Genomic DNA, 18,408 nt, shown 5'->3' with positions numbered 1-18,408 from the left:
CGAGTGCCTGTAGTCCCAGCTACTTGGGAGGCTGAGGCAGGAGAAGGGCATGAACCCAGGAGGCGGAGCTTGCAGTGAGCTGAGATCTTGCCACTTCACTCCACCCTGGGCGACAGAGTGAGACTCTGTCTCAAAGAAAAAAAACAAAACAAACAAACAACCATTAAGAGAGTGAAAAGACAAGCCTCAAAATGGAAGAAAAAATTTTAACACATATAACATTGTATTCTGAATATTTAGAGAAATCCTATAAATCAGACAAGAAAAGTGAACAACTGGATATAAAAATGGGCAAACAACTAAGGCACTTTAAAAAGAGTAAGCTAAATGGCCAATAAACAAAGTAAAGATGGTAAACATCATTAGTATTCAGGAAAATACAAATGAGAAACACCAAGCAATACCGTTTCATACCCACTAGATTTGCAAAAAAAAAAAAAAAATTCTGACAAAATAAGCATTAGTGAGAACGTGAAGCAACTAAGACTCTCTTTGCTTGCTGGCCGGAGTGTCAATTGCTACAAACGCTTTGGATAACAATTTGGCATCACTGCTGGTAAATAGGGCATGTGCCCATCCCTAGCAGTTCCACTTCTAGGTTTATACCAAATTATCATTTTTTCCTTTATGGTTTGGGTTTTCTGAGTCTCAAGAAGTCCTTTCCTATCCAGACATCATACAGGTACTCTCTTATGCTTTCTTCCAGACATTGTATAGTTTTGCCTTCCATATCTGGGGCCTCAATCCATCTGTAGTTGATTTTGCACATGCATGCCACAGACTTACACAAAAATGCTCATAGTGAAGTGTGCACGATGGCAAAAATGTGAAATAATCCAGATATTTATCACTAGTAAAACTGGATAAATACATCCTGTCACAGGCACACAGTGGCCTGCTGTGCAGCAGTGAAAATGAATGAATACAGCTATATGCTTCACCATGGATGAAGCCCAGAAATACAATGCCGAATGAAAGGAGCAAATCACAGGAAAAAATACAATTCCTTTAAACTGAATTTCAAAAGTTTTTTTTTTTTTTAACAAGTTCAAAAGTTCAAAAACCTAAGTGGTGAAGCTATAAAGAAAAGCAAGTTACTGATTATATTAAAGAGAAGTGGCGACCTCTGGAGGAAGGGAGGAGTTGTGAACAAGGATGAATGTACAGGGGCTTCTAATGCGCTGGGCAAGGCTGTAGTTATCAATCTGGTGGTCTGTACATGAGGGTTTGTTATTTGTTAAGCTATTTGACATACTCTTTGGTATGACTGACACATTTAAACAAATATGGAAACAAACCAACCAGAAGCTGAGCCTCAGAGAAGTGAAATAACTGCTCAATCAAGGCCTTTTAGCTAGTGCTTGGCAGAGGGGTAGTGCTAATCCCCATCTCATGCTTCTTGTAACACAAATGTCCCACAGGAAGGTGGAAATCTAGAATACAGGATTTCAGGAAGCAAACGGGCCTTACAGGCACTTAGCACAACCAACCACAAGCAACCGTGATTTGGAGGAAAATTTCATGTTTCCCCAGGGCAGTTCTTCAGTGAGTGTGAACAAACTCCAGTTTCTTTAGTCTCCACTCTTCATCAACCTGTTCTGCATCTCTGAGCAGATATTCATATTCATATTCCTCTGAAAATACCATGCTCAGAACTGAAAGCACTATGCGGTGTGTAGTCTCACTGGAGTGAAGCAGAGTAAATCTTTCTTCAGTCTAAATCAAAGACATTCTGAGACTTTGAGAACAGTCTCTAAACCTACACCCCAGTCTTTCTGAGAGTGATGATGACAGTCAGACCATCACTGTGCTGGGTGTTCCCTAGGAATGTTGCATGTCTAGCCCAGGCCAGAGTGGTGACTGACTGTAGGCTGGAAAAAGTGGTCCTGATTCCAGTTCTGCCAATACCAATCCATGTGACCTTAAACAATCGGCTTCACCTGTCTGGGCCTGGTCTCCTTCTCTGTAAGATGAGGGAGTAGTCTCTAAGCTCACATATGCTTCAGGGCGAATGCTAATGTACAGACTGTAGGGCCAGATTGCTTGGATTCACATCCCATATTTGTCTGCATGCAAGCTGTGTAACTTTGAGCAAGTTCCTAAGCTCATATTAAAATGGGACTAGTAATAATAATACCTACCTTGTATTTTTTTCTTGTAGGGTGCTGGGTGGGGGATTAAATGAGTCAATACATATAAAACACTTATCACTGCATACTAAGCTTGGCTGGATCCACTACTGACTCCCAGTCTTAGCTGATCCCTTGAGAGAAATTCTGAACAACACCCAGCTTAGTCAGCTTTGTAATGATTTGTTCACTGGGATAAACATATACTTTGAAATCTTTTGGTAAGCTTATACCTTCAATCTTGCTTATCTTTCAGGAATTATTGGATGTGGATACTTTGATCCTTGTAGAAGTTTCAAGCCTCAAATATGTGAGATGATTGTGAATTTAGTCTCAGTGGGCAGAGTGCTGTGGCAATGGACTAAGGTACAGAATGGTTTGTTGTCAATAATTTTTAAAATGGCAACTGTTATTCAGCCCTAGTTCTCACCTCATGGCTCATTAAGTTATCATAATATCATATATAGTGGTGTTTTTTAGAAAAGACAAATTATGTGCTCAAATAGATTTATGACACCTTTTCCTTCCAGGGAGCAAAAAATCTGACTAAATGATGCTTTCCATATGTATGAGATGTTACTGTAAACCAGACATGACATCCAAGACAAAGTAGAATTTTGCTGAAATGAGAACACTGCATTTCCACTTGTTACTCTGATTTGTAAATCTTTATTTGTATTATCTGTCTCCCTCCACCAAACTATGGCAGACACTCAAATGCTTATTGACTGACTTAATACATGATTTCCAGATATTCTCAGCCAACTAGGACTTAAAGTCTAACTTGTATGTTTCTCTGAGCTGGAGCATGAGTTAGTAAATGGATGGAAGTGTTCTTAACAAAAATTGGCTAGATTTGCATACACAAGTCAGTGTCCTAAGTAAAGCTCAGCAAACATGCAGCTGTCCTCAGATGACTTAAGGCAGTACTCATGAAAAGGCAATTAAGTGTAGGTATGAGATAAAAATGAGGTTGATATATTTGACAAAAAGTCATGAAGGAGATAAGGATTAGTTGTCATAATTCACTACACATCCATTAGGCCGATTACACACGTGTGGGCAGGCACTTGTCTCCTGGGAAACCTGGAGTGTGCCAGCCTGTCAGATTCCTGGGTAGACTGGGGATTTCTAGATACGGAATTATCAGAAGAGGAATTTGGGGGTTTCTTTTTTTTTTTTTTGAGATGGAGTCTCACTCTGTCGCCCAGGCTGGAGTGCAGTGGCCGGATCTCAGCTCACTGCAAGCTCCGCCTCCCGGGTTTACGCCATTCTCCTGCCTCAGCCTCCCGAATAGCTGGGACTACAGGCGCCCGCCACCTCGCCTGGCTAGTTTTTTGTATTTTTTAGTAGAGACGGGGTTTCACCGTGTTAGCCAGGATGGTCTCGATATCCTGACCTCGTGATCCGCCTGTCTTGGCCTCCCAAAGTGCTGGGATTACAGGCTTGAGCCACCGCGCCCGGCGGGGGGTTTCTTATGAGATGCTCTTCCACGCAGCCACCTTCCGTGATGAGTGTGGGGCTCTGTTCCTTGCCAACACAGGGCCTTTACATGTGCCATTGTACCCCTTTTAAAGAAACTTGAAAATAAGTGGCAAGGACTGAGCATCTGAGATAGTTTTTTGTGGTAAGATACATGTGGTTTCCAACAGGACTATTGCTCAATTTACTGTGCTTATATACGTAGTTCTCTGAAAAGCTTTGCCTTTCCAGGTGTCTTCCATCTTCCAGTTTCTTTTGTTATTTGGATGTTTCCTGGATCCATGTCCTCAGTGTCTTTTTTTAAATCTATTTAATCCATTCTACACAAGCTTTCATTCCCACTGTTCACGTCAAGATCACCAAAGACCTCGATCTTGCCACATCTCAAGGTTAATTTTCCTGTCCCTCTTACTTGACTTTTTAGCAGCATTTGACCTAAATGATCCCTCTAAATATTTTCTTCACTTGGCTTCAGAGGGTCCCCATATTCTTGGTTTTCTTCCTAGTGCACTGGCTACCTCATTAAAGTCCCCCTTCTTCTTTCCCTCCTCTAAACACTGAAACACACCTGGTCTCGATGCTGGGCCCTCTTCTCTATCTACATTCTTTCCCTAGGTGGCCTCATCCAGCTTCAAGGCTTTAAATATCATCCCTGTGCTGATGACTTCAAAATGGATATCTCCATCCCAGGCCTCTCTGCCTGGCTCCAGGCTAATTTCTAACTGCTTAACAGACATCAGTGTTTCATGTCTGATACTCATCTCAAAGTTACCATGTCCAAACAGAACTCTTAAGTGTCCTTAAATATGATCCTCCCTCAAACTTCTGCATCTCAGTAGCAGCACCAATTATCCTCCTTCTTAAGTTAAAATTACTGGGCTCCATCCTTGATTTATGTCTTCCTCATGGCCTACATCCAGTCCATCAGCGAATATCAGTGACCTCCCCTTCAAAATCTACCCCAAAGCCGAGCCCTCCTCGCCATACTCCCATGACCACCCTGATAAGTGCTCCCATCACTTGTCCCCTGGACCATGCAGTAACTTCCTAACCAATCTCCTTGCTTTCTTCTTGCTCTCTTGGAGTCTGTTCTTTTCACAGTCCTAGATGATATTTTTAAAAAAGTAAACCAGAAATCTTTACTCCTTCTTAAAACCACCAGTAGACTCCCAGTTCCACTTATAATGTCAGCAGACTGCAGTTACTTCCCTTGCCTGCCATCATCCTGCTCCAGCCGAGTGGCCCTGCTCACCATTCCTTGAGCACCCCAGGTTTATTGCACTGCTGGGTCACCATACTTTGGCTCATTCTCATCACTCTTACCTTCAGAGGGACTGTCTCCAGTCGTCCTCTGAAGCCCCTGTCCCTATCCTACTCATTATCTGTCTCCTGGCCCTGATTTTTTTTTTTTAAAAAAACCATGGCTTCTATCATTACTTGCTTATTTACATATATATTTGCTCCCTGTTCATTCTCAGGCTCCCCAACCACAGAATAAAAGTCCGCTTGATGACAGCAGAGTTAGCTGTCCTCTGTTTACCAGTGTGTCTTCTTAAGAACCAGGGAGGTGCTCAGTCATTGAAAAATGAATGCATCTTCCTCTTCTACCCACCTCTACATAAGCAGCCTTCTTTGTGTCTTTTCTTCCAATCTCCCATCTTCACAAAGCACTCTTTTAGTCCATTCATGCCTTGTCTATCAGCCCACCTTTATGTTACTTTATATAGTTTTAAGGCAGAAGCAGTTGAGAAACGAAAGAAGGTGATGAAAAGTAGAGGGAAATATTAGAAGAGAAGGAAAGAAGCAGGTTAACAAATAATGAGAAGAAGAAGGAAAGAAAGGAATTTTTTTAACAGATTCTCTTTAATGACTGCCTCAGTTACCAATGGCTGCCATCATGGCTGGAGTGTTGTATTATAAAAAAAGCAATATTCACATAACCTTACCCTTTGGGTATTTTTGCATATTTATAATATAACTATATGTTTTATATTTTAGTGAGTAGGATGAACATTTTAGCTTGCAATGGAACTGAGCACAGAGGGAAGTTGATAGGCAATTGATAAAATACGCTTCTTTTCTTTTCGTCTCCCCATGCTACTTGCTGCTTTAACTAGCACTGGGAATTAGCCTGTAAAAATTACAAACTCAATAGGGTAATTTTTCAGTATAGAAAGGGCTTAATTTATGAACAGATGCTAAAGAAAGCATCTGCTTTGCTGAAATAGGTGTATGGGGAGTTTGTATCACCAAAATTATCATTTTTTCACTTTCAAAAATGATGCTAATGATATCAATTATGATCTTTATACATGACCATCAATGCGTTCCATATCTAGAGTACCTCGAGGTTATCCCTTAATGGGTATCTCTCTGGGTAAGAATGCGGTATTGTTACAGCTTTGCCTTTTTGTATTCTAGAAGTTGGTAGAAATAGTAAATTAGCATAGAATACATACTCTGTGCTCAAACAGAAAAAACATCTATTACTATACGCATAGCTACATGTCAGACTTGCCTGTCCACTTATTATGGATATACAGATATACAAAGACTGTTGACTGAGTTTGGATCCATATAGTAAAATCCAGGTTATGATATGCAGATATGTTTATAGAAATCCTAACACCTGAAGGACCCTAATCAAAGCAATTTATAGAACATAGCCATTATTAACCTCAAAAGTGAACATTGTTCTTACCTGCATGACAACCAATTCACATTCAGTTTTTTGTTATGACGTATTTCCACATGTACACTACCAATGATTAGAGATGATTATTCCCACAATTCATATAGTTCTTAAGAACTCGGGGGAAGTGACTTGCTCAAAGCCAACTGATGGTGGTAGAACAAGGTCTTGGAATCTGCATCCAGTGCATTGGTCTTGAATCCATCCTATCCAAGAACTTATGGTCTTTTAAATCCTAAGTTGGTTTATTTATGATTTTCTTTCTGTCCGTGTTGTCACAAAATATGAACTTAATCTTGACTTATTTACTCAGCAGATTTTATCTAAAATAGGATTTGTGAGACAGTTCTAAAAATAATTCTACTTTTAGTTGTATCTGAAAACTAATTGAGAGTATTTCATTCTTTCGTCTCTAGGTGAAGATGCTGCCAACTCCTTCTAAATTTCATTACATCTTCAATCTTCGAGATCTTTCCAGAATTTGGCAAGGAATGTTGACCATAAAAGCTGAGGAGTGCTCTTCAATCCCTACTCTCCTGTCCCTTTTCAAACATGAGTGCAACAGAGTAATTGCGGACAGGTGCGTATTGCGGCTCTTGAGTTTAAATGTATGACCTGAGAAGTTTATGCTACTTGGTTAATTTTTTTTTTTTTTTGAGATGGAGTTTTGCTCTTGTTGCCCAGTCTGGAGTGCAATGGTGCGATCTCAGCTCACCACAACCTCTGCCTCCCGGGTTCAAGCGATTCTCCAACTTCAGCCTCCCAAGTAGCTGGGATCACAGGCATGTGCCACCATGGCTGGTTATTTATTTATTTTTTGTATTTTTAGTAGAGATGGGGTTTCTCCATGTTGGTCAGGCTGGTCTTGAACTCCTGACCTCAGGTGTTCCGCCCGTCTCAGTCTCCCAAAGTGCTGGGATTACAGGCATCAGCCATCCTGCCCAGCCAGTTATTTCTCGCATTATCTACTGGGATAAGTAGAGTAAGGAGCATTGTCGTCATTTGCTGTGGGGCTTGTGAAGCATTGATGGCGTCTCTCACTTGCCCACTGCCTTAAGAAAATGCTCTGCCGATTTACTCGAGTATGACTTCAACAATACATCTTTATAAATCACCAGATCATCAGAGTTGATAACATTCGGAGGCACATTTTCATTGTATATATTTTCTACAAATTGTGAGCTCTTTGTAGGTTTTATGTGGGGAAATCTGGTTTCATCCCTTTAAAGTGAAACAATCTCATTAAAGTTAATTTCAGTCATCTTTTGGAGCCTCCATTCCCTCATCTATAAACCATGGGTGATAATGCCAGTTTCACAAAGTTGTAAAGTGTCTACCATGCCTCACACAAGGGTGATACTTGTCAAATGTTACTCCCCTTTGTCCTCTCTTCCCTCTGTGATATTGTCAATCTGAAAAGGTCCTTTGTGCACCGAATCCACCAACCCAGAAAGAGGACGCTTGTCCACTACCGACCATCACTTCTGCACCCCATCACAAGTTTTAGGGACCTTTGATCTCACCTAAGTGATTCATCTATATTTTCTATAAGTGGTGCAGTTAATGTTATAACTTTCTTGGATGGGATTATGCCCTTCTTATCAAAAGGCAGAACATGTTGTTTCCCTGTCCTGAATTGAGAAGGTCCAGGGTGGGACTGAGAAGAGGCAAAGGGACATGTTCAGTTAGAAAAGATGCTTTCATATTTCACATTCTTACTACTACATTTTCCTTTCAGATTTGTAACTCCTGAAGATGAGCAGTGGTTTAACACACATCTTATTCATGCAGTTGAAGAAAATATTGGCTCTGATGCAGCGTCGTGCATTCTTCCTGAACCATACTTTGTGGATTTTCTCCGTGAGATGCCGGAACCAACTGGCGATGAACCTGAAGACACTGTGTTTGAAGTACCCAAAATATATGAATTGGTATTTATTTTCATCTCTTTAAAGAGGTTTTCAGATCGCTCACCTAACGAGATCTTTCTTTCTGCACCAGAGTCCTACCATGGGGTTGCTATAATTCCAGCACTTTGGGAGGGTGAGGTGGGAGGATTGCTTGAGCCCAGAAGTTTGAGAGCAGCCTGGGCAACACAGTGAGACCCTGTTTCTACAAAAAATAAGAAAAATTAGCTGGGTGTGGTGGCATGCTCCTGTACTCCCAATTACTCAGCAGGTGGAGGTGGAAGGATTACTTGAGCCCAGGAGTTCGAGATTGCAATGAGCTGTGATTGTGTCACTGCACTGTAGCCTGGGTGACAGAATGAGACCCTGTCTCAAAAACAGAGAGAGAGCACGAGTTCAGTAAGACGACCAAGCATTTATAAATATGAAATAACTATACTCTATACCTATACCAACAGTTGGCAAATTATAGTTTCTGGGCCAGATCCAGCCAGCCCACTGCCTGTTTAATTTTATTAGACTTACTAGCTAAGAAGGATATTTATTTATTTATTTATTTATTTTTGAGATGGAATCTCTCTCTGTCACCCAGGCTGGAGTGCAGTGGCATGAACTCGGCTCACCGCAACCTCCGCCTTCTGGGTTCAAGCAATTCTCCTGCCTCAACCTCCCAAGTAGCTGGGATTACAAGTGCTCTCCACCATGCCCGGCTAATTGTTTGTGTTTTTAGTACAGACGAGGTTTCACCATGTTGGTCCTGTGATTACAGGTGCCCACTACCATGCCCGGCTACTTTGTTGTATTGTTAGTAGAGATGAGGTTTTACCATGTTGGTCAGGCTGGTTTCAAACTCCTGACCTCAAGTGATCCACCCATCTCGGCCTCCCAAAGTTCTGGAATGACAGGTGTGAGTCACCGTCCCCAGCTGATTTTTCATTTTTAAATGTTACCAAAAAATAAAAAATCAAAAAAAGAACAATATTGTGTGACATATAAAAATTATATAGAATTCAAATTTCAGTGTTCATAAATAAGGTTTCATTGAAACACCCATTGGTTTAAATATTGGCCATAGCTGCTTTTGCACTACAATGGCAGGGTTGAGTAGAGACTGAATGGGCCATAAAGCCTAAAATATTTACTATCTTGCCCTTTACAGAAAAAGTTTACCAACACTTGCCAACAATCACAAGATAGAAAATATAAAAGTATTTCATTTGAAGTCAGGAAACAACAGATGCTGGAGAGGATGTGGAGAAATAGGAACGCTTTTACACTGGTGGGACTGTAAACTAGTTCAACCATTGTGGAAGACAGAGTGGCGATTCCTCAAGGATCTAGAACTAGAAATACCATTTGACCCAGCAATCCCATTACTGGATATATACCCAAAGGATTATAAATCATGCTGCTCTAAAGACAGATGCACACATATGTTTACTGCAGCACTATTCACAATAGCAAAGACTTGGAACCAACCCAAATGTCCATCAATGACAGACTGGATTAAGAAAATGTGGCACATATACACCATGGAATACTATGCAGCCATTAAAAAGGATGAGTTCATGTCCTTTGTAGGGACATGGATGCAGCTGGAAACCATCATTCTGAGCAAACTATCGCAAGAACAGAAAACCAAACACCACGTGTTCTCACTCATAGGTGGGAACTGAACAATGAGAACACTTGGACACAGGAAGGGGAACATCACACACTGGGGCCTGTTGTGGGGTGCAAGGGAGGGGGGAGGTTAGTATTAGGAGATATATCTAATGTAAATGACGAGTTAATGGGTGCAGCACACCAACATGGCACATGTATAGGTATGTAACAAACCTGCATGTTGTGCACATGTACCCTAGAACTTAAAGTATAATACAAAATAAATAAATAAATAAATAATTTCATTTAACAGCAACAAAAACATGTAGGAATTAACATGACAAAACTTTACTTAAACAGCAACTTGCCATTCTTTCTAAATTAATATATAGGTTTAATGAAATTTGAAACAAGATTTCAAAGGGACTTTAAAAACAGAGTTACATAACAAAGAAATCCTAAAGTGTATGTAGAGCAGGGCGAGGTGGTTTATGCCTGTAATACCCGCGACTTGGGGAAGCTAAAGTGGAAGGATCCAAAGAGCCAAGGAAGTGGAGGCTGCAGTGAGCTATGAGTGGGCCACTGCACTCCAGCCTGGGTGACACAGTACCTTGACTCTAAAAATAAAAATAAAGTGTATGTAGATCAAAGAAGTAGATGGGGAGGAACAATTTGCAAAACAAAGAAAGTGGGTGTGGATTTAATTCAGAACAAGGAAGACTTGTGGATTTGGCTCTGTAAATAATGTAAAACTTTTTTATATTTTTGAAAGCTGCAAACAATATTAAAAAGTAAATAAAAACTAAGAAAAATATTTCCTATATTAATGTGTGACATGGATAGGAGTTGGTAGGGAAAGGTCAGAAATGATTTTGCACTAGAAACCAACTAATACAGTTAAGTTTCAGGCCTTAGAAAATGGAAATAACTAAAAGTAGACTAATATGTGAGAAACCTCTGGCAATCCATAAAGTTTAAAAAAGATATATATATTTTAAAATTACTTTTGAGTGTCTTTACAATTGCTGCTTTAATACATATTTGGATCTTAAATACTATTTTTTTCTCTTTCTCCCCACCCATAGGTGCCATCCTTTGACTTTCTGGCTGAAAAACTCCAGTTTTACCAGAGACAGTTCAATGAAATCATTAGAGGAACATCTCTTGATCTGGTGTTTTTTAAAGATGCAATGACTCATCTTATTAAGGTCCTAACTATTGCCTATTTACTGATGTAAATAGATCATGTAAAAGCTTACTATATTTCATAGATAATTGTTTTTGAGAGAATAACTCTATACTATCAGGTATCATATAGAAGACTGTACATAGGTTGGGTCAGTTCACCATCCCGGAAGACAAAGGCTTAATAGGAAACCCTTTATTTGAATCCATCTACATGGCAGCAAATGTCTTTCAAGGGCAAATATGGTTTTCTCTTCAGAGTTTTTGGCACACTGAGTCAACAAGAAAGTATGGAGAACCTTTAGAAAGTGTGGAGAACCCTGTGAAAAAATATACTTCCCTCAAATTCTATTTTTGATATTATGGGAATTCTGTTCCCCATGGAGGAAAAGATGTTGCTTTGAAAAGTGTCAATGTTGTGACTGACTTACAGATGATGGGACAGGAGTAAGGTTGATATGCAGGACCGGTGAGAGAATAGAAGCCAGTTAGAGGTAACACCAAAAGGGGTGTTTTCACACTAATCTATTCAACAAGTAATTATTGAGCATTCACTGCAGCTAGATCTTGGGGTTCTGAGATTCTATTCTGAGTGCAAAGCCATAAGTGGTTAATATATTTTGAAATATACTGATAGAATTTACACATACCAGGGTGTCATTGTTGATCTGCCAACTGTAAAACTTGTATTTTTAAAACATTGTTGTTTAGTGGTGATAGGGAATTTAGTGATCCACCTAGACTTTCTCCCTAGTCGGTGACAATACTATAAAAGACAGTTTTTTAGCAATGCCTTCAATTGGCCTGCATAAGATTGGAGCCACAATTTGAGTCTTATCTTCACTGAGGAAATCAACCATAGACAAGCAACACAAGATGAAAGACTGTCTCTCCAAGTTGGCTCCTAGAAACATCCTCCTACCCCACTGTAAATAGAATTGTGGTATTTAAAAACAATTGTTGGCAGAGATATGAGAGAGTTGAGTTAGGTGTCTACATGATTCATTGTCGAGTTAGGTGTCTACATGATTCAGTGTGTTAGGCTGATGAATAAAAAAAAAAATTCTAGACATTTCTTATATCTTCTGCAGATTGGGAAAAGCCACTCCACTATCCATTGGGTCTAAAACTAATAAAACTGTACATACGTGCACTCACATGAACACACACACAGAATAGTTTTAAAATAGAAGGGAGTAAATCCAGTTTGTTCTGTTCTTCATGACGTAAATATAGATGGTCAAGGAAAGATTCAAGCTGAACAAATCAATATTAAACTTTAATTTAAAAAATTCTGACATAGACCATTAACAAGGAAAAAGTCTAATATCGTCTGGAAACATATAATCAAAACTTGGACTCATTTAGTGCAAGAAACTATAAACATCCACATCCTTTTTTCAAATAAGCACTTTTTAAATCTCATAACAGATTTCACGAATAATTCGAACATCATGTGGAAATGCATTGCTGGTGGGTGTTGGTGGTTCCGGAAAACAAAGTCTTTCAAGATTGGCCTCTTTTATTGCTGGCTATCAAATATTCCAGATAACATTAACCAGGTAGGATGAAGTAAAACACAATATGTTTTTCTATAGTTAATTTCTCTAAGGTTAAATGTTTACTCTAGAAAAAAAGGAAGCACAACAGTTTTCTGTATTTCTTTTTAAACTAAACTTTAAGTATTATATATATAAGGATATTTACACAAGTGTCACAGAGTAAATACACTGTACCCTGTCTACAGATGAAGAAATAAAACAGTACTCGTACCCCAGAAGTGCCCCCTTGTTACGCTGCAGTCATTACCCTCCCAAAGGAAACAATATTCAAAGAGTAAGCCCATTGATTAGTCTTGCCTAGTTTTGAATTTTGTATCAATTGAATCATACAGGATTTGCTCTTTGCATCCCATTTCTATTATTGTGGTGTTTGTGAGATTCATCCATGATGCTACATGTAGCAAGAGTTGTTCATTCTTTTTGCTGCATGATCTTCCACTTAATCAGATACTACCACAATCTATTTATCCATTGTACTCTTGATAAACATTTGGTTTGGGCAAATAGAGCTACTGTAAATATTCTTGTACGTGTCTGAGTATACACCTAAAGTTAAAATTGCTGAATGTAGGGTATCTGTATATTTAGCTTTAGTTGATCTGCGTAGTAGTTTTCCCATGTGGTTGTACCATGTTACGCTTCCACCAACATGCCATGAGAGTTTCAGTTGCTCCGCATCCTTGCCCCCACTTGACATTGTGTCTTTTTCATTTTAGCAATTCTTTTTTTTTTTTTTTTTTTTTGAGATGGAGTCTTGCTCTGTCACCCAGGCTGGAGTGTAATGGCGCAATCTCGGCTCACTGCAACGTCCACCTCCCAGTTCAAGCGATTGTGCGCCACCATGCCCAGCCAATTTTTGTACTTTTAGTAGAGATGGGGTTTCACCATGTTGGCCAGGCTTCTCTTGAACTCCTGACCTCAAGTGATCAACCCGCCTGAGCCTCCCAAAATTACAGGCGTGAGCCACCACTCCTGGCCAATTTTGGCAATTCTGTGTGTGGAGTGGTAGCTCACTGTGGTTTTGGTTTGCATTTCCCAGATGGCTAATGATGTTGAGCACCTTTTCGTCTCTCACTGACCATTTGGATAGGCTCTTTTGTGAATTATAAAAGCCCTTTCACCATTTGGTTTTTCAGTTTGATTGCGATTCTTTCTTACAGACTGTTAGGAATTCTATATGTGTTTTGGATATAAAGGGTGTATATTGCAAATATCTTCTCTCAGTTATTGATTTGCCTTTTCATTCTCTTAGCGGATCTTAATTTTAATGAAATATCCATTTTTTTTTCTATTTAGTGCTCTTTTGTATTATGTTTTAAAATCTTTGTTTACCCTAAGGGCACATAGATATTTTCCTATGATTTTCTTAACATTTACACATAAAATTTACTACTTCACATTTAGTTCTATAACCGACCTAGAATCCATTTTCTTATAATGTCTGATGTAGGAGTTGTGATTATTATTTTCAATATTGATAGCCAGTTGATCCAGCTCCATTTATTAAAAAGGTCATCTTTTCCCTGCCACATCACAGTGTCATTTTTTGTCTTAAGTCATCTGATCATATACGTGACTATATAGTCTCCTCCACTGGTTTCTTTATCTATCTTTGCATCATTACCCACTGTATTAATTGCTATAGCTTCTTTAATATATATATTTACATTTAACATATATATATTTGGTAGTGTCAGATCTCTAACTTTGTTGCTGTTCTTCAAAATGTCTTGTCCATTTGACTTTTTATTTCCATATAAAATTTAGATCACTTTGCCAATTTATAAACAAACACACAAATCATTCTGCTGCCAAACAAATGAAAAATATTTTAAAAACATAAAACATTTCTGAGTATTTTAAAAACATAAAACATCAAATAAGTAGATATTAATTTAATTTTACTTCAAAAATTAAATTAGTTGTCAACATTTAAAAATTGGGAGGTTTCATATTTTGGAAAAGCGTATTTCTGACTTTTTTTTGAAATAATTGGAAGATCTGGCAACCTAGGGCCTACACACCCAGGTAGCAGAGCTCAGTAGCAGCTGCCTCCTTGGATGGGACATACAATCCTCCAATCCATAGACCCCACCAGCACTGCTTCACTCACTGGCATTATCTGTCTGATTCCTGTAGTCATCTAAATTTGTGATCCTGAGATAGGTGGTGTTGCACTCATTATAGTTAGGAACGACAGAGGCTTAAATTAAGGCAACTTTATTCACTGTATTTTCTTAATTTCTGTATTCTTGATACCCTGGCATCTGAGACCCTGCTGCCTGGAGACAGACTGACCCTTCCAGGGTAACCAGTTCTTAGAGATTCAAACAACTCCTCCAGAAGAGCACCTTTCATATGCAAACCAACCAATCCAGAGTCCTTACTCCCAACCACCACCTCTATCTGGTGGGTGTGTAGTGGCATCTCACGGTGGATTAGGATTTTCCTCTGCCCTAATCACCCCAGGGCAACATACCAGTCAGCAAGGGAGCGCTCCTATGCCCCAGAGGCTGCTGAAATGATTCAAACTAGCCGATCCTAATTCTGCTTGCCTGCCTTGCCTCTCTCATGGAAACCACAATAAAGCCTCTTGCCTGTGATTTCCCATCACTCCTTGTGCCTCCTGATTGACTCTGGTGTTTCCCGATGTCACCCTACCTAGCGTGTCAAGCCCCCTCCTGTTTCTAGGGTTCCTTGAGTATAAACATCTTCCTTCATGACAGTCGTTCCTGTGTCTTCGTGTCTTACCACATTTGATTACAACAAATTCTGGATACATTTTATAACAGCAGATAAAGTGGGAATAGAGAGGAAGACTCAGCAGGGACAGTTTAAAGTATGCAGGATTAATAGGACTTAGTAACTGACCCAATATGCAGGAAGAGGAGGAAAGAACAGGAAGGCCAGCATGACACTCTTGAGTTCTCTAGTGGTACAGTTGTGTGCCCCATAAGGACATTTTGGCCAACAGCAGACAATGTATATGGTGGTGGTCACATGAGATTGTAATGGAGCTACCCTATACAGGAGTAGTATTTTAAAAATCTTTTATACTGTATTCTTACTGTACCTTTTCTATGTTTAGGTAAATACACAAATATGGACCATTGCATTAGAATTGCCTACAGTATTCAGTGCAATAACGTGTTGTTCAGGTTTGTAGCTTAGGAGCAATAGGCCATTCTTATAGCCTAGGTGTGTGTAGGTATACTCTGTGCTGTTCTGTATCAGTCAGTTTTTGCATTGTTATGAATACCTGAGACTGTGTAATTTATTTAAAAACAGGTTTGTTTTGGTTCAAGGTTCTGCAGGCTGCACAGGAAGTGTGGTGCTGGCACCTGCTTCTGGTGAGGGTCTCAGGAAGCTTCCAATCATGGCGGGAGGCAGAAGGGCAGCAGGTGGTCGTATCATGATAGCTGGAGTGAGAGAGTCAGGGGGCAGGTCCCAGACTCCTTTAAACAACCAGATCTTATATGAACTCAGAGTTAGAACTCACTCATTACCAAGGGGATGGTGCTAAGCCACTCATGAGGGATCTGCCTCCATGACCCAAACACCTTCTACCAAGCCCCACCTCCAACATTGGGGGTTACATTTCAACATGAGATTTGGAGGGGACAAACATCCAAACTGTATTATGTTCCCACAATTACAATGTTTTCTGTTTGTTTGTTTGTTTTTTGAGAAGGAGTCTCACTCTGTCACACAGGCTGGAGTGCAGTGGTGCGATCTCTGCTCACTGCAGTCTCCACCTCCCAGGTTCAAGCAGTTATCTGCCTCAGCCTCCCGAGTAGCTGGGATTACAGGTGCCCACCACCACGCCTGGCTAATTTTTGTATTTTTAGTAGAGACAGGGTTTCACCAGACTGGTCAGGCTGGTCTTGAACTCCTGACCTTGTGATCCACCTGCCTCAGCCTCCCAAAGTGCTGGGATTACAGGCGTGAGCCACCACGCCCGGCCACAGTGACAGTATTTCTTAAGGATGCATTTAGCAGAATGTATCCCCATTGTTAAGCAATGTATGACTGTACTTACCACACTGCATTAAAAAAAAGTGCTTGTTCACATACATTTCTATCTCCTTCACTAAGCTGTAAGCTCCCTGAGAATGGACCACTGTAATATTTGTCTTTTTTATTTTCATTATTAAATGCTTAGTTTTAACCAATTCTGTAAAAGGATGTGTTGAATAAATAAAAAATGACCAGCTTTGAAGGGTAAAGTGACAATTTAGTTCAGTACATTTGAGTCTGAGGTGTTGCAGAACAGTTTCCATAGATAATAAGACTCATGGATGTGGAGTTCAGGAGAGGATTCTGGTTCTTGCAATAGGAATATAGATGTCTCAGTAGAGGGAACCCTTTTATGGTCATGGGGAGTATGAATAGGGTGCATCATGGAAAGAAAAGATGGCTGTGGAAAGAACTCCGGGGTCTCCCAACATAGAGAAAGGGAGCTTGCAATTGAGAGTGAGAAGAAGAGGCAAGACAGAGAGGAGGAAATCCAGAGTGGTTTTCAGAAACTAAGCAGGTAGATAATTAATCTGCAAATGCTGGCTGGGTGCCCTGGCTCACGTCTGTAATCCCAACACTTTTGGAGGCCGAGGCAGGCGGATCACCTGAGGTGAGGAGTTCGAGACTAGCTGGCCAACATGGTGAAACCCCATCTCTACTAAAAAATACCACAAAAATTAGCTGGGCATGGTGGCAGGCACCTGTAATCCCAGCTACTCAAGAGGCTGAGGCAGGAGAATTGCTTGTACCCTGGAGGTGGAGATTGCAGTGAGCCAAGATCACGCCATTGCACTCCAGCCTGAGCAAGAAGAGTGAAACTCCGTCTCAAAAAAAAAAAAAAAAAAAAAAAAAATCTGAAAATGTTAAGGCATGAAAAGTGGCAGCTGATAGTCAACATGATAAAACTTTCAGTGGAGTGGATGGGCGCACAAGCCACATTGCATTAGGAAGAGAAGCAGCACAGAGAACACTTTTGGAAAACTTGAAAGAAAGAAACAAGAGAGGTCAGGATCTGGACAAGGAGTGTGTTGTGACTGTCTCTATGTATTGCAAAAGCAATACGTAACAGTCAGTCTAATTCTTTAAAAAATCAGCCAAATTGACATCTTTTGACTGATCAGTTCAGAGACTGGCCAGTCAGTGAGAGGATTACTCTGACAGCATCAGGCCACTAGATCTTTCTGGTTCCAGTGCTCATAGTCTTTCTGTGAAACCCATGGCCTACTCCCTATTACTTGCATTGTAACACCTCTTTCCAGTGAGGATTACCTTTTAGTCCTTGTCATTAGCTTACCCATGAGGATTTACATACAACATTTCAGATAATGTCTGCTTTCTTTTTACACATCTCGTCACCTCTGGTAGCACATACATTTAACCAGAAACAGAGTAAACCAAAAAATAAAGACCAAGATCTTTTCATTCCATAATCTGTAACCATCTAACATTTCTATTATTTATCCCATATTGCATAATGCATCTTTTTCTGTGGGTTTTCTTTGTACCTAGCCACTTAATGAGCTGTGCAAATTACCACTATATACAATTTTTCATTAATTTTATTCATAACTTACTGTGACTTTTTCACCAAACCAAACTCATCCAAATTTCAGATGAGTTTTAGATATTGTACATATATTTACTTGGACGAAATCTGTTGCTGAGGACAGTCAGATTGCAGGGACTAAAAGTTCATTTCTCTATTCCCACTTACGCTTCATGGATCACTTTTGGTAAATTCCCTGATTCTCAGTTCTCAACTTAAACAAAACCTATTTGTTTTGAATGGTAATATATCACTCTCTAGCTCTAATCTCTGTATTTTCTAG

At 39.8% G+C, this 18,408-nt stretch overlaps 1 protein-coding gene across 3 annotated transcripts in view; it reads left to right on the top strand.

Moving 5' to 3' along the window:
- LOC105474557 (dynein axonemal heavy chain 8) overlaps window positions 1-18,408 on the top strand; it is a 316,668-nt gene that overhangs the window by 173,433 nt on the left and 124,827 nt on the right. For all 3 annotated transcript variants that reach the window (XM_011729344.2, XM_011729345.2, XM_011729346.2), the window contains exons 58-62: window positions 2,386-2,495; window positions 6,720-6,883; window positions 8,042-8,234; window positions 10,901-11,023; window positions 12,432-12,562. In XM_011729344.2, coding sequence (XP_011727646.2) covers window positions 2,386-2,495; window positions 6,720-6,883; window positions 8,042-8,234; window positions 10,901-11,023; window positions 12,432-12,562 — 721 coding nt within the window. The remainder of the gene's footprint in view (window positions 1-2,385; window positions 2,496-6,719; window positions 6,884-8,041; window positions 8,235-10,900; window positions 11,024-12,431; window positions 12,563-18,408) is intronic.

The sequence above is a fragment of the Macaca nemestrina genome, chromosome 5, assembly GCF_043159975.1.
Source record: "Macaca nemestrina isolate mMacNem1 chromosome 5, mMacNem.hap1, whole genome shotgun sequence".
Lineage (NCBI taxonomy): Eukaryota > Metazoa > Chordata > Mammalia > Primates > Cercopithecidae > Macaca > Macaca nemestrina.
This window is presented reverse-complemented; position numbering and strand designations above follow the sequence as displayed.